We start from the raw sequence: 25,994 nt of genomic DNA on the forward strand, positions 1-25,994 counted from the left end.
GTGTTCTTTCAAACAGCTTAAGTTCAGGATGAAACAAGAATTACCAGCCAGTAATAGATGAACATTAGATGACTGCAATGTATAAATACTCAATGCTTTATAGATCATATAATTGGTGTTTTTATGGAGCCAACACCCATATTATATATGAAGTGAAGGATTAAAAAACTAATACATATGATATTAAGTTTTATTACACACCTTTGTTGAATAAGTACCTTAAAAGACACAAAGGCTTATTTAAGTTTTAAATGTATGTTTGATTTAAATATGCTGCTTTTCTGTTGGTAAAATTTCATATGCACTTAGTGGATAATATGTCTTTAGTCTAAGTAATATGTCTTTAGTCTAAGTAATATGTCTTTAGTCTAAGTAATATGTCTTTAGTCTAAGTAATATGTCTTTAGTCTAAGTAATATGTCTTTAGTCTAAGTAATATGTCTTTAGTCTAAGTAATATGTCTTTAGTCTAAGTAATATGTCTTTAGTCTAAGTAATATGTCTTTAGTCTAAGTAATATGTCTTTAGTCTAAGTAATGTCTTTAGTCTAAGTAATATGTCTTTAGTCTAAGTAATATGTCTTTAGTCTAAGTAATATGTCTTTAGTCTAAGTAATATGTCTTTAGTCTAAGTAATATGTCTTTAGTCTTAGTAATATGTCTTTAGTCTAAGTAATATGTCTTTAGTCTTAGTAATATGTCTTAGTCTTAGTAATATGTCTTTAGTCTAAGTAATATGTCTTTAGTCTTAGTAATATGTCTTTAGTCTTAGTAATATGTCTTTAGTCTAAGTAATATGTCTTTAGTCTTAGTAATATGTCTTTAGTCTTAGTAATATGTCTTTAGTCTTAGTAATATGTCTTTAGTCTTAGTAATATGTCTTTAGTCTTAGTAATATGTCTTTAGTCTAAGTAATATGTCTTTAGTCTTAGTAATATGTCTTTAGTCTAAGTAATATATCTTTAGTCTAAGTAATATGTCTTTAGTCTAAGTAATATGTCTTTAGTCTAAGTAATATATCTTTAGTCTAAGTAATATGTCTTTAGTCTAAGTAATATATCTTTAGTCTAAGTAATATGTCTTTAGTCTTAGTAATATGTCTTTAGTCTTAGTAATATGTCTTTAGTCTAAGTAATATGTCTTTAGTCTAAGTAATATGTCTTTAGTCTAAGTAATATATCTTTAGTCTAAGTAATATGTCTTTAGTCTTAGTAATATGTCTTTAGTCTTAGTAATATGTCTTTAGTCTAAGTAATATATCTGCCCATTGCTATACATTATGTACAGAGAATTTAGTTGCACAGAAACTATAAATGCTAACTACATTCTCAAACAAATTACCATGACAAATTTCAGCTATTTTACATCTTGAATTAATGTGATCATGTGGTCAATAGCTACAGTAAATCATCATGAGCCATATCTGCTAGCAACTGGTCATGTATAATTACCATTACAGTGTATGAGGTTAGATGCCATACAAAGTAATCTTTGTAGATATTATTTACACACACTACAAATTCTTATTTTGACTCCACCAAAGGTAATTCTAGGTAACAACATGGAACCAGAATATGGTTTGTAGTTTGTGTAAATAATGTCTACAGTATCTCTAGCCTTGTTTTCTTGTCTCTTTATGATCCTTGTTTGTAGTTTGTTTGTTTTTTAATTTGCAATTTCTTATTTATCTTGTCACACATTATTACAGCAAAATTATTACATCCTTAATATAAAATATAAACCTTTCATGTTAAATCAGATTGTAATATTTAGAATATGAATTTATTGTAGCAGAGAAAACTTAATATGTAGACACAATAAATAAACTGGAAGTGAAAACTTTCATTTGTTAAATTGTGACTAAAAAGTTAAAGGAATCAAGTTTCTCACAAGTAGTTTGTAGTCTTCAAAAATGTCTTTTTCTCAGGTATAACTTCTGAGACATTGAAATTTAAAGATATTCTTAGCAAATGAAGTACATATACTCCATTCTGTATTGGAATTAAAAAATAAAGATCTGGAAAACCACATTACAAGGTTACCATTATTGTGATAAAGTATCAGAACCATTTCACTTCTTAACAATACTTCAACTTTTGAGTACAGCCTAAAAGAAATAAAGTTATTAAAGAAATCAAATTAAATTACAGACTGGAGTATGTGGATTTCAGTTGCTAAGAATATCTTTTTAGATTTTAATGTCTCAGAAGTTGTACCTCAAAGACATTTTTGAAACTATTTGTTTTAATTGGTACTAACTCTATGTGGCTATCAGTCATCTGATTTTTATTAAAGTAAATAAAAGACTAAAAGCTTGAGTTATGACTGGCACGTAGTTCTGAAAAAATTGTCAGATTGATAGCAAAGAGCAATGATTTTATATCTTTTGGTTTAGTTAATAACATAGCTATAGATTAATGCAATATTTTTGTGGTGTATTTTTTGTTTTCAACGTTGATATTTCAAATCATCATGAATTTATGTTCTTCAAAAAAATATCAGGAACACACACAATTACAGTATTAATTAAAAGAAGTAAACAAAACAATAGAAACTGTCTATATGCATGTTAGTATCCCTAGCTTTGCATGCTTGTTTTCAGCTGTATAGCAAGTAAAAGGAAATAATGATAAAACATTGTAGAATCAACGGCATCTTCCTGTTGTGAAGACACAAGTGTAGATGATGTTTCGAAAGTCTTCCGGTCTTTGTCTTCAAGTCATCTTCTATGCTTGTCTCCACAACAGGCAGTAGCTGTCCATTATACAAAGTTTCATCATGAATACTCTGCCTAAACACTCTATTAAAGTGACAATGATAGTAGCCTATTTTGTATTTGATGTGGCAAGTCATAAATGAACTTTTAAACTATTCCATTCATTTTTCCCCAGGCACGTCTCGTTGCTGCTACCACTCACAGCCTCGTTGAAGCAGCTAATGCACTTGTACAAGGCCATGCTACGGAAGAAAAGATGATATCTTCTGCTAAACAGGTAGCAAGTTCTACAGCCCAACTACTTGTTGCTTGTAAAGTTAAAGCGGACCCCGAGTCTCACTCTATGAGGCGGCTACAGGTAAGTTGTATTGTTGCTAGTAATGATTCTTCCAGTAAATGCCTTCATATCAACACGTTAATATTATCTATTTGCACGTTAGCCAGGATAAATACTTTGTGTGTCTGTGAGGAATTTATAGTATTATTATAGTGTCAGGTAATAATATTTTTATTTCAATTCCTTGAGACATTTGTTATTTACAAGAAGCTGAAAACTATTTGTTTGTGTACTTCTATTAATGTTTGTATTTTTCATGCAGTAAATTAATGTTTTCTCTGGGATTTAAGCAAAATATTATTGAAGTGGTTACTTACTGAAATGGACAAGAAATGTATAGATGAATCATTGTTGACACAGGTAAAATAAAAACTTGTTTATCACAATGAATAAGAAATTGTGGCTCAGTTGTTTTATTCTTAACTAACAAACCTTCCTAAACAAACTAAAAACACCATAAAGGTACAATACTAAAACAAAAGGCATACAGTTTTCAAGAATTCAATTGTAATGAAATTAAATAGGAGACTCAGTCTCTCGTGTTATCCTTTATCACTGTGTCAAGTTATGCTCATTTTATAGCTTTTAATGAAATTAGATGGGAATCCACACATCTTCCTCGTGTTGTCAATCCTGTATTACTGTGACAAGTTTAGTGCTGGCTGATCAATAAATGTGGAAACCTATAAGGAACTCATATGAAAGGATAGATATACCACTGTGTTAGTTTTTCAGAAGTACACACTTTGCTTTATACTGTCCCGTTTAACACTTCTGAAGCTTTTTGTTGCCCTGAGTTAAAAGTATATTTCGTGAATGAAAAATGTTAACTTTTGAATCACTGATAAACCATGGAATTAACAAATGGCAGGAGATTTGTATTTTTTATTACCTATACTTTCTAAATTCAGTTTGAAGATACGATTATATTTTTACAGAATGCTGGAAATGCAGTCAAAAGAGCTACAGATAACCTAGTTCGAGCAGCTCAAAAGTCAATTGAAAATGATGAAGAGAGAAGCCTGATTATTAATAAAAGAATGGTAGGAGGTATTGCCCAAGAAATTATTGCAAGAGAAGAAATCTTACGAAAAGAAAGAGAACTAGAAGAGGCAAGAGAACGGCTAGCAGCTCTCCGCAAAGCAAAGTACGGAAATAAGTCTCCAGACGATTACCATGGTTATGGTTCATGAAGTGCTCCAGCACACAGCTTCAAAAAAAAAAAAATGCATTTTATTAAAACAAATATATAACTAACATGTTTCTTTGAGCTGATCTCTTACGTTTAGTGTGATGTGAACAAAATGAGCTGTTATGCAAGATCATTGAAACTAGCATGGCTTGATCTAAATGGAAACTAGAAATTATAACATAAATTTCGAAACTTGTTAACCAGTTTTGTGGATCATTTTGAAAATAATTTTGTGCAAAGAAATGCAAATACCAAGCACATCAAATGATAAAATTTATTATACTATGGAAAGAAATGAATTTGTGAAAATTAATGGGTGGAATACATTGATTCTGAATTTGTTGCCTTTTTAATAAGGTAGTGTAGTCATTTTATTTTCAAACAAGATAGTAGATTTATGTGCATTGGATAACATCGTATAATGTATTGTGTTATGATTATTACTGTAAAACTGTTTATATGTTCATGATTAGCAGTTCATAAAATAAAAAAAAACACTGAACTAGTGATTAATTTTTTTTTGATGAACAATATTCAAACAGTTGAGGCGGCTATGTTTACTGCAGCTAATAATGTGCCTTTTACCTTTTAATGAATATGAAAAATCCTAATGTAATTAATTTTATTAAAGTTGATATTAAGCAAATAAATAAAGCTTCTTTAATTTATAAGTCATTATCCATTGATCATGGTAGTTTTAACTGATTTGGTTAATATTGGGTAGATTGTGCTATACGCTACGAGAATTTCAGAAACGTATAGCTCTCGTTTGTTATGATGTCTATTAAGAATGTATTGGTTGTTTTTGTTTTTTGAGAAAAGTAATATTTTTTTTTGTGTTATTAAGCAGCTTTGTAATGCTATGTTCTCTCTCTTTAAGACAGTTTTGCTTTTTATGTATTGAATTGTTATTATACATAAGAAAAAAACCTGATGGTTGCTATTAGTATTCGTTGAAATGTCACCTTCCAATGAATTTTAGTTATTTTTAGTGTCCAGTTTATTAAAACAGTAGAAAGTTAAATTTGAAAATTTCTGTATTTTTTGTGCTCTTTTTAATACTCTGATCATTGAAGTTAAAGGTTTTTGGGTACATATATAGTGTTCAGTAACTTCAGTTTTCAGGCTAGTTGATTAACCAACCTCCTACAAATATGTGTGATGACACTGTAGTGTTACACTTGTATCCAGTATATACCATAGGATGGTTCTAGGGTTACCAGATTTCCAAACCAAAAAGCTGGGACAGCCCAACACCCCTCGTTGTGACAGAGTTTAATATTTTCAACATGAAACCAGGATGTTCTGTACATCCCGAGAACTGCTCTTGAAATGCTGGGACAAACTACAAAAAAAAAAATTAGACTCTCCCGGCAAAACTAGGATATCTGATTACCCTAGATAGTTTGCCATTTCACTATTATGTCTTAAGTATTCTTCATAACTATTATGTATTTATGTACTATTTCCTAAAAACCATATAAAATGTGACATATAAAAACATCAAAGTTTATGGTTGTAATGTTCATTAATGATTAGGAACAACGGGGAAGAAACAGATCAACTGAAATATTATATTTGCTCTGGTTGTGTCCTGAAGTAATTTACTGATAAATGTAACAGCTGTATTTGCTGGCTATGAAAAACCATAGTAATGGTATTGGAATTATGAGTGAAAGGAGAATAAATGTTTGATAATTCACAAAAAAGCATATGTAATATTACTTGGGTATCTGCATGGATTATTTCTTTCACTCTTTCTGTATCTTTAAAAATACTTATTTATTTACCTACATTTCTTTCAGTGTTCATGAATGGTCTATAGGAAACATTTATTTTGATACCAAATCTCAGTATTTAAATGGGTGTACAAATTTTGAATGAGTTTGAAAATTAAACTTTGCTTCCATATAATGTAAGGTATGTGTAGATATTTACAAAGACTTGTTATGAAGGTTATATATTTTGGAAACATAAATAATTGAATGTTCTTGCACTAGTTTATCTCCAACTTGATAGTTTTATAACCAACATTGTGATATTATCATTTCTTGACTAAATTTGAAAAATTTCTGCTTGATATTTAGTGTGATAAATGAAAGATATTTGTGCCAAAACTTGAGTTTAAGATGAGAATTGAAGTACTTGTTTTGTAAGTACTTTTACTACACAAATTACACAGTAGGCATAAAACACACACACACACTAAACAACTGTTTATAATACATTAAATTTTTACAGGAAATTCTATCTAACAAGATGTGTAATCAGAGTAGACTGAAAAAGTAACAGGTTTTTGTTAATTTGAATTAAACTGCATGGTAGATAAAACTGATTTTTCTCTAAATAAAAATTAGTGATATTATATGAATAGTCATATCTTTATTGTAGCATCCTTTTATTTTAACATAGAAATATGAATTATGGGAATGTATGTTAATATAATGTACTTTATAATGTTGCTTATGCGTGCATGAATAATAGGTATAACATGGACATTGTGAAGTAAACTGTGGTCAAAGTTTATTTTAACCAGTTTAATATTTGATTACAATATTTTTGTAATTAAAGTTTGGTTGTTTCTTTAATATTTATCATAATTGGAATTTTATGGTTTGAGTATCAGAAAGTTATTGTATGTAAAACTATTTCTGCTTTTGCTGTAATTAAACAATTTTGTCCAATAATTGAGTGTTAAAGCATGAAAGCTCAGAAATTGTTTATTTTGTTTATTAATAATGTTTATCAATCTATGTATAAGCCACTTCTTGGAATTGAAAATAAAGTTTTTATCATTTGTACCTCGATCTTTTTCTTGGTCAGCTGCATAGAGAGGTTTATTTATCATTGTACTAGATTTTAATACTAATGACAGCCCAAGTTTGCATATCTTTCAAAGTTATAAAATAGTTAAACTATTTTAGCAAAACGTTGTAGTATATTAATGGTAATACATGTATATAAGAGAAACTGTGGTTATCTGTGAATTTTAATAATTAATAAAATAATCTTCAGCTTTAGAAAAATATTGTGTTTCATGTTGAAAATGTATATTAGCTTTATATAAGGCATAGCAGCTACTGATCATAGAAATATATATATACGAGACTTGTATAATTTTAGTTTGAGCTAAAGTAGCTTTTGTGAGAATGAAAGTTATATTTAGTACGTTACTAAAATAAGCAATTTAATTTGAAGTGGAAAGTGACTCTTATACCCCCCCCATTCTCACCCCTCATAAGTTTGCACATTTGTTTTGTAATTTGGTAAGAATAACACTATATGAGCAGTAAGTGTGTAGTGAGAAAAGAATTTTTCATACTAATTCTTAGTTTAAATTCAACTTTCAATTCATCACTATTAGAATTGTTTTTCAGAAACATTATTTTGTATAAAAGAAAAATTAGATTTCTGAGATTAATTTTTAAGATAAGGAAAATGTGGTTAAATAAAACTGTAATAAAACGTTTTATAGACTAATAATAATTGGCTATTACAGTATAAACCTCTATGTGAACTTAACTTTTTTTTATAGGCCCTAAGTTAAACTATAGGTCAGAAATAAAAATTTGTGTAGTTTTTAAAATATTGTGATAGGTGTTTGTTTGTTTGATTTTCTTATTGTAACCATACTTTTTTCCAATTAGTAATTTTAAAAATTTATCGGAAGGTTTTCCCAAATTTAGGCTAGTAGTGAAACAAAAATAACTGAAAAAAATTAAACAGTAATGTTTCTAAATGATTTATTTTATGTATGTTATGAAATTTATGTAAGAAAAGAAATACCATGTCAAATTTTATTTATTTAAAACCTCAAGTATTTTGTCGCATGTTTATATATAATTATTATACTGGACAATGAATCCATGGTTTGCATCTGTTGCTGCAAACTGCTCTGCACTTTGAGGCTATAGGTTATAAGTGTGATTGTCAAATCTCCCTACTTGATTAGAGTAGCCCAAGAGTTTCCAATAGATGATGCTTGCCAATTGCCTTTCCTCTATTGTACACGTTCAAAATTAAGGATGGCTATCACGCATAGCCTTGTGTAGCTTTGCACAAATTTCTGATCCAGACAAATTGTTGATATTTAAATATCTTTCGAACTACTTATTGTTACAAGTTTTGTACTACTTTCAGTTATTGCACAGCTCTAGTAAAATGTATATTTAGTGTGAAGAAAGGTAGTACTCAGAAGTTTGTGTAATTTGAATCATAAGTTTTATATTGTTTTTATAAAAGTGAAAAATTGTTAAGAAAATCATATAAAATAATGTTATACAATCTTATTTTGTCACATTCAAATATCAGTTACCTTAAACCACACTACAACAACTAACTGTAGTAACACAGTGTTTAGTTTTAGTGGAGTCAATAGTTTGATTTGCAAATTGTGTTGTGGGTTTTAACAAATTTGTTTCAAATTTAGGATCATCCTTGTTTATCGTAACTTCATTTAACTTTTAAGCTAGGGATACTGGTAGTAACTAAACTATTCTGTCAGAAGTAGAACACTGGAAATTTTAGTCCATTGATAAGAAAGTTTTATCTTTGCATCATACATAGTGCTTATCACTTTGAGGCTGTTTTTAACTTTCAATGATTTAGTTATAATGGAAGTTTAGTTTCTTTTGGTTTTTTTTATTGTATTTTGTCATCAGAACATATAGTTTTGACTCAAGTAATGCTATAAGAAACAGAAATGTGACCCATTTGCAACTTATTTCTATAGAAATAAGAATATTTGAGATCATCTAAATTTTAACTTTTAGCTAGCAGAGAATTTTTATGTTTCAAAGGTTTTATGCTTTTCACACTAACTCCCACAGTTTAGTGTTGCTAAGTGTAGAGTTTACTTAATGGTGATATTTGTTCACTTAAGAGTGTGGTTACTCTAATGTAATACCTTTGAATTTTATATTAGTAATAACTGGTACATATCTTCAATACTGAAATCTATAAAATGTATATTTTAAATAGTGTGTTGAGTACAGCTATATGTTATATTTAACAAAACTTTGTTGATGTATAATGGCTGATATATTCAAAATGAGACTGTGTAATATAAATAAGAATGAAGGTAGGTCCAGGAAGTGTACACTTTATATGTGTAGTTATTTTATCCAGTAATCATTACAAAGATCGCTTTAAGTTTATGAAATTGTCTAACACTCAAGACAAGCTAATTTATAAAATAGTTTTATTTTCATACCGGAAATTCCACTTTCTTTCATTAAGTTCAGTCGCAAAATTCAGTATTAAAAGGTTAATTAAAGCTGAAGTTAAAAAATATATATTAACAGTACTTTTTTTTATTATTATTTTATTTCAATAATGTTACACGCTTGCTAAGTGGATTTGGTTTATAAATGTTTGCTTCCCTTCCATATGTTTTTGTTTCGTAATTAGGGTTAAGTTAATGCTAAGAAAAAATTCTCATATATTTGATATATGTAATTTTCAAGAGAATGAAAATAAAGTTTTATCCTTATGAAATATTTATTTCAGTTACTTTGAAAATTTATGTATTCCAGTTATTTGAAAACTTTACAGATACCCATATTTTTAACTATTCAGGAAGTTTTCGAATCTTTATGTAACATGTTTACTTACTAACACTACTTTAAGCGTGTGCACAATATGAGGAAAATCAGCTTTTAATGTATAAACCTTATTAAGTAAATCCCAATAACCAGACATGATTTACTTTTGTATGTACAAAAATAAATTATTCCCTAAGTGAGGTAACATAAGTTTTAAATGATTTCTGCGATTTTGTGGCAAAGAAACATGAATCGCGATCTCTCGGAGTCACAGTATAGGCACTCCAGCCATTAAATAAAATACAATTAGAAATACCTTTTCATAGAGTCTCTTAGTGACACAGCGGAATGACTGCGAACTTATTACGCTAGAAACCGGATTTCGATACCCGTGGTGAGCAGAGCACAGATAGTCCCTAGTGTAGCTTCGCTACAAACACACCTTCAAATAAAACTAGCCTATAGTCTCTAGATAACTAAAATTCCACACGATAAAACTTAAAAAACACGTTGTACTTTTCCTGTTATAAACATATACATAGACCTTGGCGTCAGTTCGTCTTGCTGTATTGTTTTCGTTAATATTTTAATTGAATAAAATCATTTTGAAATAAAAAAACTGCCTTTTTTAATATTTTAGAAATTTGTTATGCTTATTTTAATGACTCTTGGAGAACTTTTTTTTAATATCACGCAAAAGGAGCCGTCTAGAAAACTTAGTTTATGTTATTGTTTATGATCAGAAAGTCTAGAATCTCAAATGTTTTCGTCTAACCGCACAGAATTTGTCATTTCTAGGTTGTCAGTATCAAACATAAAATCTGGCCCCATTTGCTACGGTAGTCACAGAAACGTTTCGAAAACGAGACTAGTAAACATTAATTAAACTTTCAACAAACAAATTTTTGGTTTACAGATACGCGATCCTAGTCGCTATCGCTGAGACTTATAAAAAAAAAATGTTTTTATTTACACGAGGAAGTATAACAACAATAATTACAATAGCTTGTGTAATGTATATATATATATTAGTGTAAATCACGAGTATTATCTATCCTTTCTGAGGCTCTCTAATGTTGTTTTATTTATATTAATTTCATTATTATTCATTGATTTGTAGTGCTGTTTAAAATTCGCCTATTTATAATTAATGCACTTGATAGCTTCAGAAGTATTCATTTATATGTATGTAAGTTCTAAGGGCTCATACCCAAAATTAATTTACTTTGAAACAGTGAAAGAAGATATTCTATATGAGATTGTTTTAAACTGTAATTCTAGATAAAGAAAGGGTTTGGTTTGTTTTTATTTTGCATAAAACTACACGAGTAATATCTGTGCTAGTTCCTAATTTAACAATGACAGACCAGAGGAAGGCAGCTTGTCAGCATCATCCACTGCATACTCTTTCACCAACGAATACTTGGATTAATCGTTGCATTACAACACTCCTACCTCTTACAGGGCGAGTATTTTTGCGGGAAAATGATTTAATAATAAATAGTCTTAATGCAATGTCATTCCACGTTTTATGCTATGAGAAGAATAATATTATTATTAGACTTCTAGAAATCTGAGGAAACTTAAGAAAAATTTTATTCATTATATTTAGATTTATATTAATCGAGTTCGATTAACTTAATAGTTCTTAACCTAAAATATAATTTATTTTATAAAAATTTTATACACTTAACAGGTAAGTCAGCCCAAAGTAATGTAATTAAGAGTAATTCATTACTTGTTTCGAAAGTTGTTTTAACTTTATATACGGACATGATCGTAGAAACATGCTGAAAAAAATACTTTAGAGTAAATAACATACATCTTAGTACAAAACTGGGACCCGGCATGGCCTAGCGCGTTAAGGCGTGCGCTTCGTAATCTGAGGGTCGCGGCCTCACGCCCGAGTAGCGCCAAACATGCTCGCCCTCCCAGCCGTGGGGGCGTTATAATGTGACGGTCAATCCCACTATTTGTTGGTAAAAGAGTAGCCCAAGATTGGGTGGTGATGACTAGCTGCCTTCCCTCTAGTCTTACACTGCTAAATTGGGGACGGCTAGCACAGATAGCCCTCGAGTAGCTTTGTGCGAAATTCCAAAAACAACACCAACAGTACAAAACTGTATTTAAATTTTTAATGCAACGCCATTTATTGTTTCATTTATTACCATGAAATATTTTAGAACATGTACGAAATAATAGCTATATATTATATGTGCACTGAAGTTATGCCATGGAAAACTTCTTTATGCGTTATTTGTTGTTAAACACAAATCTACACAATGAGATATTTGTGATATGTACACTGCAGGTATTGAACCCCTATTTTAACCTTATAAACCCTTAGGCTTACTGTTGAGCTGCATGATAGCATCATAATATGTATACATGTAATACAAAACATCTATTCGATTATTTACGTTTCTCGCTGGGACAGCAGCAAGTCAACCGATTTACAAGGCTAAGCTCAAAGGGTCGATTCTCCTTGGTTGACACAACCGATAGCCCCATGTGGCTTTGTTATACGAAAAACAGATAAACTCGAATAAAAATTTTACATTTTGTGCTCATTTTCTATTTGACTATAATCTATTAAAATATATTTATTTATATGCATAAATATTTTATGTGCTACTTACAGAAGTGTAAATTTAACGAGATATTTTTGTATATTAAATAAATCATTCAATTATTTAACGAGCTGAAGACATCCATTCTTCGGTTATTTTGATTTATCGTGTTATTTAACATAATGGGCTTGGAAGTTCTAAGAAAATATTGCTGTATTGAATTGGTTTCATATTCTTATGTTTAAGTTGGTGAAAATAAAGTGCTTGTAATAGTGAATTAATATAAGCTACAAAACACAAGTGATATAGCATGTAAAATACCTAAATTGTTAATACGTTGTGTTTTGTTTTGTTTTAGCCCTTAAGCAGCACAGCGGAATGTCTGCGGACTTACAGGCTTGAAACCGGATTTTAATGCCTGTGATGGGCAGAGCACAGATAGCCCATTGTGCAGTTTTGTACTTAACTACAAACAAATAAAATCTTTTCCTCTGCTGGCATAAACTATGAAGTAAAAATGCTGATATAACTTTACAGTAGTGCACTAAAATATAATTTTTGAAATTACTCTTTAAAAACGTAATCGCTCAATAGCTGTATTAAAATACTATATTTAATATAATCAGTGATGTCGAGAAAACCCACTTGGTCGAAACGTTGTTCGCTCTTTTATGTAAAATATTTTTTCAACCCAAACGACCCGTTTTTGCATATATATATTTAATATAGCAATTATAGTTAGACATTATACAGGTAGAGATAATGTTTTGTTAAAAAATAATATGAATATATTTTATCACTTGTCGATGCAGTAGCGTCCTCTTTTGATATGAAGCAGGCTAACGCAAATTAATCTGAGTCCTGACCTGGATATTCCTTTTATTTTTGATAACCTGCGTGCGAGAGAGAGGAAAACATTTTTGCTGAGCTCTAACGTTTAAGGACTAATCGTAACAAAATGATAACATTCCGTAGCTTTCGCAAATATCCTTCTGTAAGTTAGTATATTTATTATGCATTTATTTATAATATAGTGATTAGTTACTTTCACTCAGAAATTGTTAAATATTATACGTAGTACTTCTACTTGTAACTGGTGAAGTGTTTGTAGTAAGCCTGCGCAAGCACTAGCAGTGGGCAAAAATCACTCCTACCCCTTACAAGTTGTTTCTCGTATTTACTATATAGCCTACGTTGGTAACATGCTGCAGCACAGTGTGTATAGACCACGTTGATCTAATTTAAATGCAAGGCGCTAACTGTTGAGTGTAGCTATACTGGCTAACATAAGTTAGTTACAGTTTAGTTTTTATAATTTGCTTAAGTGTCACGTGTAGCATTAGTTCAAGTCGTATAAATTTAAAGTAAAAAATTATAGTACTTAATGTTTGGGCTCTGGTTATGTAATACTACATATTAGTAAATGGCTAAAAATGTAATTGTGTGTATGTGTGTAACAGAACTAATTTACAAATTAAAAATATTTCGGGTGCGTTGAGTGTGAAAATAACGAACATTAATCAAAAATGATAACTTTACCTGGAAAAACAATGATAATTTTAGGATTTTTAATGGTGGGGGGTTAGTTCGGTGTATGAGAAGGGTTGAATCCTGTAAGACTTGCCTTGGTATGCTGATATATGAATATCAATCCACCAATAGATGTAGAAAAATTACCAAGTAATATTAAACTTCTGATTAAAACAAGCTACCTATGTAGACCAGAATTAAATGTGTATACCTAGTAATGAGTATATTATTTATAACGATTAAAATGAATTATTTCATTGTATTAAAGTTAAAAGAAATTGGTCATGTTTTGGTGCAGTTGTGTTATATGATGAATTATTTAAAACATAAGTTATGCAAGTACAGAATATTGTTATTACACAGGAGAATTCATAGTATTGTAAAAGCAGTACAGGTATGCATATGACTAGTAAAACTACCTAGACATTATTACAGACTGTATGTTTGTGTTGATTTTTTAAAAGTAAATATTAAAAGAACACATTTAGATATACAAGTGAGTCACATGGTATGCTGAATACAATACTGTTTAAAATTAGGTGTTTGTGATGTCAACATACTAAGTCTATAATTTCATACAAGTTAGGAACTCAAATTACTAACATTGAAAAGCTAGAATATAAAATAAGAACCTATATCTTTTTATTTTGCTGAGATATGGCTTATGTACTTAATCAAACACGGTGGCCCCTTTCAACTCTTTCTGTTTTTGAAACAGCCCCATATAAACTCTTACTACAGTATATGACATGTGAATAACCAATCAACAGTCTATTATGTCCCCAGAGTAGGTTTTTCTGTCATTTTAATCTTTGAAAAGGCTTCCATGGTTTTGGATCAAAGTTTTCAAGGTGCAAGGTTGTGTCTTTATTCTACTCAAAGTTTCATATTTTAGGAAATATAAAAAACTTCAGTTTTTAAGCTCAGTAAATTGCAGTGTAATTCTATGGTATCAGTGTAATTATTTATATTTTTTTTATTATTCAACTGTGTGTGTGTGTGTGTGTATATATATATAAAACTTTAAATGTTTGATATCCTACTCATGCAAAATTCTAAAAGGCTTAGCAACCTACGTCTAGCAACACCCAAGTACAAAGGTCATAGCAAGAAGAAATAATTGTTTGCTTTACTTCTTGGTCTATTGTTCTGTATTCTAATAAAAATAAGTTTAGTAATTTATTTCCAAATTGTAATAATTTTAATACATATATATATAATGTATAATAGTTGAAGTGTGACTGTCTACTTCAAAATATGGCCAAGACTGAAGGCTAAAGATCAGTTTTATGTTACTGGATACATGGCCTGAGTGCACATGTACAGCGTTAGTGCAGGCTATGTAATGTTAGGTCAGTATAATAAAAATAAATATATATGTTTATGTATAGATTTATGAAAATTAATCTACTTGGACTACACATTTACATTTTTGTGTTATAACATATATTCATTCTAGCATAGAAGAAGTGTAATCTATATTCTAATATTTTTATGATGGTTACGACATTGGTCAAGTGACAGACTTCACATAGAATATAGAAAATAACATAAAATATAAAGTATTACTGGAAACAAACAATTGAAATGTACTTAGGAGGTTTTAGAGATTATGCAAATAATATTTGAGGTTTTTGGGATGATTAAAAGTTTTTTTTTAATCATAACATGAAATCACTTTGCACTCAGACTTGTAACAAAAAAGACTATTTTCACAAACAAATCTTTAATAAAAATATTTCATTAAAAATCTGATCTTTTGTGTACAAAATACTTGTAATCTGAACTAAAAGTCTACCAAATTTTGTGAAGATACATGTGCTGTATCAAAAGTTATATTGCAAGTGCTTGACATGTGCAGATGAACTTGTATATATTATACGAAACCCATTGGAAAAGGGTTAATCTGTTACCTATGAACAGCAGTTTAGTAGATTTGTTGTGCATCATAAATTTCAGAAAGCACTTGGCAAGATACCACATACAGGCATCTACAAAGAATTATCATTGTAGGTGTGAAGGTTAAATTTAGATAATTGGATAAAAGAGTGGCTGGGTGGAAAAAATAGAGGGTGACAAATGGACTTCAGTCAGACTGGATTAATGTTACAAATGAGGTACCTCAGGGCTCTACCTTAGGACTTTTACTCTTTTTGTTTTACATCTATTACAGATGAAGGAATGGTTAATAGATTACTTAAATTTGCAAATAATAGTAAGGTCTTGGGTGCTACTAATAATCTTAATAATTATAAATAATGCCTAATGAAGCATTTTTTGATATGCTTTCTCAGGTATGTCATATTTTCTCATTCCATGTTTCTCTTTGATTCCTAATTACCTCAGGGTCTCATTTGTCATCTTCAGTTCTTGCTTTACACACATGTTGCTAGACACATCTTTTTTTGCTGTGGTTTTCTTTGCTAATACGTTCTTTTTGCTCACTGTTTGGATCCTGCATCGTAAAGCTATGTTAGATTGTGTTTTGTAATTTCATGGCCATGCAGAGCACACTGTAGGAGTGGGATGTTCCACAAAATCACTTGTACATTCATTCTCATGATAGAATTGCTTCATAAATTTGCCTGCCAGGACTATAACCATCCATGGACTATATGGGTAAAGAAGAAGGATATAACAAGGGTCCATGCCTTGTATTGAGTAAATTGGTATGGTGTGTTTTTAAAGATATGGTTTTATGGTCACCCATTTTTACTGTTCCAGGTGTGATATTCCTACAGAATTTCCACCTTGCCTTTTTCTTCCCCCTTTTCTTCTGACGAAGTTTTGAGAGTCCTTACCACCTTCCAATTCCAAGCTATTGTGGTGGTTGACCATAGAGGCATCCTCCTGAATGTGTTATTGAAGTGTACAACAGAAGTGTAGAAATGATTATGAAACCAACAGTGGCGATTTGCTGGTGAAGGTGATGTGATATCATCCAATATGAAACTTAAAGCAAATGTGAGTGATATATCAAAATTACAGTTCATTCCTTCAGATGTGATCCCTAATCATACCTCAGTGTGAAAGTGAGTACTCTATGGCTGGATTTTGGATTTAGAGTAAAATCAGTCATCACAAGTCCTCATGTGTAGTCCTCCCTCATTTATACTCCATCAGTGTTGTGGGTCATGGTGGAAGTAATTGCAGATTCTTGCAGTTCTTTCCCTTCTACTATCCTCAATGTTTTATTCTGAGAATGTTAATGTACTTGGAGTGGTTTTAATAAATTTCACCTTGCATGAGATAGGTCATATTTTATAGATGTCTTTCCTATTCCAGATATCGGGTATCTAGATTGATCTGCCAGTTATCATATTCACATGTGCCCTTTTCATGAGTTGTGAAGTAATAGATTCACTTTGATCTTATGAACTTGAAGTGAAAATGGTATAATCCTCTTTTCCACCCTCACCAGATAGTTGGGTTTTGGATTGTAGTTTACTTGCCATCAGTATGATCCTCATTCTACTCTCATGGGAATGTTGGTTCCCAGTGGCATTGATTTGGATGTAGTTAACTTGCCATGTACGATCCATCCTGCTCAAGCAACTCTACATGTTATTTGTTTTATCTATTTTCTCATCTCTGGGATTGAGTTTCATAAATATTGCATGGTTCAGATTACTTTCTCTCACTTAAATGTGATCCTGCCTTTTTTTTGCCCACATATGCAACTTCTTTCTGTGGTGGGCAAAGATTACACTTGTTTCAGAAGTGGTGTGGCTCCCCTCATCAGGTCTTCAAATCTGAGTTTTTCATCTTAGGAAGTGTCCTTTGGAATCTTCTTTTCCTCACATTTGTGCTCCATCTCTTCAATTATGGATTTTAGATATTTATGTTAACAGAGGTAATGTACCATATCAGAAGATATAATTTTACTACAATGAAAATGTATTTCTGACAGGTACTTAACTCTTTTCACACTTCCTTCCCAATGCTTCCATTATCTGCCAAACGTGGAAGGGCACTCCACAGTGTGTTGCACTCTTCCTAATGGAGGATTGATGCATGATGACTTGCATGACAAACACATTGGGATCAGTCAATTACAATGGAGGGTAAATAGAAAACATAAGTGTTTTGTCTATAGAGAGCAACACTGAAAAATACAGCTATTTATCTCGGGATGTAAGTATCTGTCGGAAATAGATTTTATGTAGGAAAACTATAACTTTTATTGTTTGTATCTACCATGGTTTGAGGAACGTTGTACGAGGGCTGTTCAAAAAATATGCGGACTGTTTGAATTGTGCAGCTCCAGTTGGTTCCAGGGGAATCCGCTTGGTGTCGCTAGGTTTGCACAGATCAGCTGATTACAACGCCATTTCCCGATTGCAGATATCTTCATTTGTGTATTAACTACGCGGTTTTAAGTGAAGTGCGATTTTTTTCGTTTGGCGGATTTCAGAATGAATGACCTGAAGGAGCAAAGACTTGCTGTGAAATTTTGTGTTAAACTTGGAAAATTTGCGACTGAAACTTTTTGCTATGCTTAACACGGCTTACGGTGATGTTGCTATGAAGCGTACGGCATGTTTCAAGTAGCATGAACGTTTTAAGGATGGTCGACAGTCCATTGAAGATGATGAGCGTCCTGGACGTCCTTCCACGTCAACTGACGACCCACACGTCAACAAAATCAACACCCTGGTGCAGGCAAATTGACGTCTGACTGTCAGGAAGCTTGCTGAAGAGTGTGAGATATCAGTTGGTTCTTGTTACGAGATTTTGACCGAAAAATTGAAGATGCACTGCGTTGCTGCGAAATTCAGCCCTCAGAACTCGTGAGTTTTTGGCCAAACACTCGATCACTGTTCTTCCCTACCCCCCTACTCACCTGACCTTGCTCCTTGCGATTTTTTCTTGTTCCCCAAACTCAAAAGACCCTTGAAAGGAAGAAGATTTGAGACGATTCCCGAGATTAAGGCAAATGCGACGAAGGAGCTGGAGGACATTACAAAAGAAGCGTACCAGGACTGTTTCAACAAGTGGAAACACCGTTGGGATAAGTGTGTGCATTGGAGAGGGGAGTACTTTGAAGGGGTTCCAGACCTGTAACTTCTAAATAAAGTACATTTTGTTTTATGACGTCAGTCCGCATATTTTTTGAACAGACCTCGTATGGTTCATCAAATATAATTGGTTAATGGGCAAATGCTCCTAATCACTCAGCTCTAATCAAAATAAAAGGGGCTCAGTGGACATTTTGAATATCCTTCAGACATTGTTTTGCTTACTGAAAAGCATTACTAAGAGTGGACATTTATAGTCAGTTGATTGAATAGGATTGTGTTGACACTTTTGTTAGTTACTTCCCTTATGATTTAAGTTTTCAAAGTAATATTAAGTACTGTAGTACTTAATAGTATGGATCAACAAGGTTTTCAAATGATTAATGTCCCAAAAAAAACACAATAGTGAATTACTAAGCAAAAAAAAAACTGATCATTAAAAATATTGGTTATAACTTATTATGTGCATATATACTAATTACATACAAAAAAGGCCATTAACATTTCTAGTATAACAGTTCAAAAATGTCTGAAACAGCAACTTTTTTGTCCACTACCTAGCTACCAACTTGATCATATCAGCAGGGCTATACCCTAGATGACTCAGACTATTGCTACAAGATTTCTGCAGCTTACTTGATTGGTCTGTGGGCATTTACTTTTGTTATTCCCATAAATGTATGCAATTTTTTTATAAACATTATGAATTTGTGTGATCCATGATGGAAATTTAGGTTTCCTGAAATATACAGGAGTGGTCAGAAATTTCAGTTTCTCTTTACTCCTTTAAAGGGTAAGATTAAGTTTTGATGGCTTTTCCCAATGCTTGAGGTGGCATCTTTAAATATATATGTCATGCACATACTAAAATATTTTAAACCCATTTCAGACCAACAGGTGGAGCTATATAATGATGGTTAGATGTAATAGTTTCTAAAGGTAAAGTATAAATAGATGTAAAAAGTAAATGAACAAGAATCACGACTTTTAAAATAAAGTAGGGATGCTGTTAAAACAAGTAATGAAGCAAGAATTAAAACCACAAATTTATAAAAGTTAATCCCTGCTTTGGCAGCTTTATACATTTATTTTTAGGCTAAAGTAAAGATTAACTTTTGTAAATTTGTGATTTTGGCTTTAATTTTTGTTGAAGTTATGGCTGTCAGGGATATGTCTATACTTTCAGTTGTTGTGTTCATTAAATGGACAGTTGTTGTGTTCATTAAATGGACACATAAAAACCAAATATTTTAAAATCTATCTAAATAGAATTATGGCTGTCAGGGGTATGTCTACACTTTCAGTTGTGTTTATTAAATGGACACATGAAAACTAAATATTTTAAAATCTATCTAACTAGTAACACTTGTTTGTGTATTTATTACAGTATTTATTTTACTCTGGATATTTCTTATAACAGTTCTAATAACTAACAATTTCTATTTAAGTAAACTTCATGAATGTAACTGGGGTGAACCTGAAATGTTACAAGTGGGCACATTACTAATACATTGATATTAACATTATAAGTAATAGTTTAGAGGTTCTTTTGACATAATGTAGTTTGATAATGTCTTTTATTACTCACCATTATTGTAACTTGTACTACAAGTGCCCTTGTACTTTTTTTACAACTACCAAGTCCTAAACAACATAGTCACTTGGCCAAAGTCAGTGTTTCCAACACCTCATTTGCTCGCCCTGGAAAACAAGTCTTGCTGATGTTTTAGCATTTTGAATCAAATAATTTCCATACTATTGACATGAAGATCAGTTATTAATAAAATTTGTTGTTTTATAAATTCAATTGTCAATTTTAATTATTCGTATTAAGTAAAATGTAATAGTGTTTACATACATTTTACAGTAGATATTATGCAGAGTGCTGGCAACCTTGAGATAGGGAATTTTAGTGGTACTGATAGATCATGTATGTTTAGAATGTTAAACATAAAGTTAAAATTACAGTACTTAAATCAGTAAAGGGTAAATGGAGTTTCCAAACATCAACATCTGTTGTTTAATGTTTATATGATGTAAGCTTGAATGACTAATCATGTGATCTGTTGTACATATGTCTGCTACTGAAGTATGTGTTCATAGTTTATACTTGTTGTTTTAGACTTTGCAGCTTAGCAATTGTTCTTAACAGTGTGAAACAATTGACTCGAATTTTACTATCCTTACATTAAGTTGTAGTTGCTTTGTAGATTGTAACTGGTAAAAATCTACAGTGAAACAAAGAATGTAAGAATGAAATGTACATGTACATATTGTGTATGAAGAAACAGTTTACCTGGTTATAAAACAGTGGACAGTGGTTAATACTGAAAGCCAAACAGCCAAAGAAGATTCCCAATGGAGAAAACACTTTTTATTGATATTTCAAAGTGACACTTTGAATGACCAATTTCATCATCAATGTCCAGACATAGGACATATATTTATTTGCCCAATAGGGCAACCATTAACCATTCTTCTTATGTCTGCCCCAAAATGAATTGCACTGAGGTAACAAGCAACTGTTAATGTTGTACTATGGTTAATGAGGCACATGAAAACTTTGGACTGTAATGCAAGTCATTTGTTGATGTGCTGAGCTCAAAATAAATATATCAGTGAGAGCTGCTGAGGTCAGGTGGCCCATTTGTGCTGTGAAGCTTCTTTCTGGAGCATCCCATGCATGCCAGATAGAATTCAGTTATATTGAATATTCTTTTAGTGTGGAAAGTTATTAACTTGTAGTTAATTTCAGTTTCTCGTTATGGTTAATTTATTAACCTTTACTATAAGATCTTTTTTTGTCTCAAGATTTGTTGCCTGTGTTAAAACATTAAGGGATTTTTAATTGAGTGTATTATATTAAAAATAATTGGAAGTCAGGAAGGACATACATTTTGGCTTGCTATAAGATATGTTTCAATTGATTCCCAAATGAAGGATAAACTTAGTTACATTATAGTAAATTCTAATGAAAGTGTAAAACCCATTTAACAGTACAGAAAACTAAGTATTGTATGTAAAGGATTTCTAAAGTTTCATTCAACTTAAATGACGACATTACATAAATTCGTGCTTTTGACTTAAATCAGTTTTTCAGTTGTGGCAAAAGTTTTAATTATAAAATTGAAACAGTTTTGAAGTTTTTGTTAAATTCAAATAAATATATATTAAAAAATCTTATTTACTATGTCGAACGTGAAAAAACAATGTCTTTACAAAAATCAAGTATCTTAATTTGTAATAAATTTTTCTGTTAATGTTGAACTACTGATGCAAAAATTAATATTTAATGGATTTAATTAAGAAATTAAATAAAATTATTAAAATATTCTGTTAAATATAAAAATGTATTAAATAAATATAAAGAAAAAATTAAATAAATTTTACTGAAAGTTTGTGATATATTTAATTAAAAACATCATTTTAAACAACTAGACACTAATTTTATGCAGACGAACACCTTGCATATAAAGACTTCTTCAGAGTCTGAAAATTGTCAGTTATAGTGAACTTAATGGGTGGTGGTTGGGAGTTAAAACTAGTTAGTTTAAGTAAATGGTTAGGACTCTGTACTAGAAAATTTGTTTACTGTGCTACTAATTAGTGTCTTACTGTCATAATGGAGACTGAAATGCCAACTTTGGGAGGTTGTTTTATCTTTCTTACTCCCAGGTGGTAGTACCTTAGTATTACTTTCTCTCCTGTTTTTTTATATCACTACTTTGGGGACCAGTCACCTTCCAACAACTGTCTGCAGGCAGTGAAGGGTGATATAGATGTGGAACATTGTGGGCTTGAGTGCCCACATCTTGCTCTCTTAATTTCTATTTCTTTTGATCATTTTATTATTTAATTTTGATTATTTTATTAATATTATTTATGAAATTCTTCATGTCAGACTGATAGACAGTGTATCCCCACTGCATTGTGGGTCTTACTTCCAGTCACCTCCAAAACATAAGGTACATTTTTATATCCCACATTATAGCCTGTACCCTGGGGATCTTTTTTATTTGTTCAGCATTTTTTATTTTTGTTTGTGGTTGCTTTTGTTTTATTATAATACACACAGAGAGAAAGAACTTCCATTATTCCTTGATTATTTTGACCAGTGTAATCGTTGAACAAATTTTCAGTCTTTATTCTTAAGAATTATGAACTAATAAAGCTAGTTGTGAACTATTATGTATCACCGTTATAATCATGTTTACTTTTATTTTTGTCTATACTTTTATTGCAACTATTCAGTTGGTGCCCCTGGTAGCTACAGTAGGAATTGGTGTAGTCGTTGCAGGTCTATACCTGGGAAGGCTTGCTGTGAAGAGTCCTGAAGTTAGGTAACAGAGGAAAAGTTCATAATAATTTTATGTGTACATGTGTGGATAAATCTGTGAAAACAAGTATCATATAAATTGCTTGAATGCAAACTAGTTATAGTGACTAATCTACCAACTTTAAATACTCAGTGAGGGTTTTTTTTTTTACTTTAGGTTTATTTCTCCAGCTTGCATTTTTTACTACCAAATTATACAGACTATTTTAAAACGTTTAGATATATATTATGCTACTAAAAATAAAAATATCATTGTTTATCATATTAGAACTTTTTAGTTCATTAAAAATGCAGAAAAGTTTACTTTTTTAAACATTTCATTTTTTAAAAAATTCTTCAAGGGCAAAATTCTAATGTTACTCATTTGGTCAAACAAATTAAGGACAAATGTACTAAACAAATTAATTGTTTATTTTTAGAGTTTTTATAAATTTAAAGGGGGGGGGAACATAGTGCCTTTGAAAGTGAGAATGATGAAAAGTACCTTTAAAGTGGCAAAATGTTTACAACTTCTTTAGAAAAGTAATTTTTATTTCTATGTTTTTAGAATCTTGTTACATTAAACTGTTTATGTGTATGAATTTTGCTAAAAAAAACTATCTTTCATTTAATTTTTCTGTAGTTGGAATAAAAAGCAGAATCCTGAACCATGGAATGAATATGACAAAAAACAGTACAAGGTAAGCTAGTAATATTATTATGATAATTCTGTAAGTTATGTTTTTTAAAATTTAATAAAAACTCTATGGGATGGCATGGCCAGGAGGTTGAGGCACTCGACTCATAATCTGAGGGTCGTGGGTTCGAATCCCCATCACACCAAACCTGCTTGGCCTATAAGCCATGGGGGTATTATAATGTGAAATTTAATTCCACTATTTGTTGGTAAAAGAGTAGTACAAGAGTTGGCAGTGGATGGTGATGACTAGCTGCCTTTCCTCTAGTCTTACACTGCTAAATTAGGGACGGCTAGAGGAGATAGTCCTTGTGTAGCTTTGTGGGAAATTCAAAAAGGAAAAAACAAAAACTATATAGAACACTACTATTGAAACACTGTTAAATTACAAAAAAAAATTAAATTGTGGGAAACTTGTATTAAAAACTAACTTCATTCTAATGAGATGTGTGGCATAAGCTTGAAATATTCAAAGATATAATTCTCATTTACTGGTCTTCAAATGATTGCATAGAGTTGATAATATTAACCTTTATGTCAGCCATGTAAAGATAGCCTATGACATTTTTGTATGAAATGCTTTCTTATAACACATTCAAAATATTTACACTGTTTTGTAGGTGTGCATATTAGAGACAAGTTTTTTTACTTAAGCACAAATGGATGTTAATTCTTGTGTGTTTACATGTTACATAAAAATATCCTTTTGAATATCAAACTTCTTTATCATCAATTTAATTACTTGGGTAGAAGAAATATTCAAACATATTAATAATGAACTACGTTTGATTACAGTGGAACCCCTCTATAGCAGCCACCTTCGGGACTGAGACGAAATGGCCTAATTAGAGGGGTTCCACTGTACATAATTAGGGATTATGTAAACAAAAAAAGGGACTGTGATTGAATGACTGCTTTCAAGGGGTGACTGCTTAGAAGGGTTCCACTGTAGTTGGTTATTTTTTGAGAGTTGTGACAATAACAGTTTTAAGTGGCATATGTTTGATTTGATCCAAAATAATAAAATTGTAATGGAGGTACTTTGAGTAGTGGATAGTTAAAATAATTGAAAACAGTAATAACCAATTTGTTGTTCTTTTTAAAAGTAATTTATTTACATGATCCATTGTGAATCCTTCTGTATGTCATCTAGGTCATTGTAAAACTTATAATTGGTAGTGAGGCTAGAGATAGTTTTATTCGAACATTATTTTCAAACACAAATTTATTAAAACTACAAAAGCATCTTCAACATACCTTTCTTAAAATAGTTATATAAATATTTAATTGAGTAGAATGTATAAACTTATTTAAATGTTGATTTATTAGTGTTAAGTATTGTGTTTTTTATCTTCCAATGTAGTTCTATTCGCCCAATGTGGACTATGAAAAGTTGGATGACAAACGGCCCTCATTTTGAGTCCATCATTTTTCTTGGATGTTCTCCATTATACTCTTTCCACAACTTAAGAACAGGAATCTCAAAATTTACAATTTTTTTAAAATATGGATGTTTGAAATATATTTAAATATTGTATCTTTTGAAATGTAATTTACTCAGTTTTTGAAACCCTTTTTTGTATTAACTTTATTTTGGTTTGGGACCAGAGGTATAATAAATTTCAAGAACTGTCATGAGGAGTTGTAGAAGAATCGTTTATTTTAAGTAGTAAGTAGTTTATGTATCGAGTTTTGATGTAAGTTCAAACCATTTTTTATCAATGATCTTTCTAGATTTTTTTCAATAGAAATTGTATCAGTCAGAATGTAATAAACATTACCAAGGAAAATATTTGTTTTTTCAGTGTGTAAGTTACCACAGTAATTTATTGTAGGAAGAAATGTTTTAGAAATCAAACTCCATTGTTTTTTTTAAAATATAAGTAATTGCAGCTCAGGTCCTACTACAGCAAAAACTTGATTCTCTTCAAATGTATCTAAATTGTGTTCATTTATCAAGTGAGGGCTCTAAGCATACATCAGTATGCTTGTCTGTTTCCACAATTAAGATTAAACAATTTATTTTAATTACTTAATGCACTGAAAAGATTACAATACCTCTAATAACCATACTTCTA

The 25,994-nt window shown here is 30.8% G+C and overlaps 2 protein-coding genes across 3 annotated transcripts in view; both read left to right on the forward strand.

Moving 5' to 3' along the window:
* LOC143239400 (talin-2-like) overlaps nt 1-7,044 on the forward strand; it is a 132,341-nt gene extending 125,297 nt beyond the window's left edge. For both annotated transcript variants that reach the window (XM_076480417.1, XM_076480427.1), the window contains exons 59-60: nt 2,890-3,072; nt 3,990-7,044. In XM_076480417.1, the coding sequence (XP_076336532.1) occupies nt 2,890-3,072; nt 3,990-4,244 (438 nt within the window). In that variant the 3' untranslated portion in view covers nt 4,245-7,044. The remainder of the gene's footprint in view (nt 1-2,889; nt 3,073-3,989) is intronic.
* Nucleotides 7,045-13,169: 6,125 nt separating this feature from the next.
* Nucleotides 13,170-25,706, forward strand: ND-MLRQ (NADH dehydrogenase (ubiquinone) MLRQ subunit). Its single transcript, XM_076480446.1, has 4 exons — nt 13,170-13,350; nt 23,156-23,244; nt 23,863-23,920; nt 25,280-25,706. The coding sequence occupies exons 1-4, from the start codon at nt 13,315-13,317 to the stop codon at nt 25,334-25,336; spliced, it is 240 nt and encodes a 79-aa protein (XP_076336561.1). The 5' UTR covers nt 13,170-13,314; the 3' UTR covers nt 25,337-25,706.
* Nucleotides 25,707-25,994: the final 288 nt, after the last annotated feature.

Source organism: Tachypleus tridentatus, chromosome 2, assembly GCF_004210375.1.
Source record: "Tachypleus tridentatus isolate NWPU-2018 chromosome 2, ASM421037v1, whole genome shotgun sequence".
Lineage (NCBI taxonomy): Eukaryota > Metazoa > Arthropoda > Merostomata > Xiphosura > Limulidae > Tachypleus > Tachypleus tridentatus.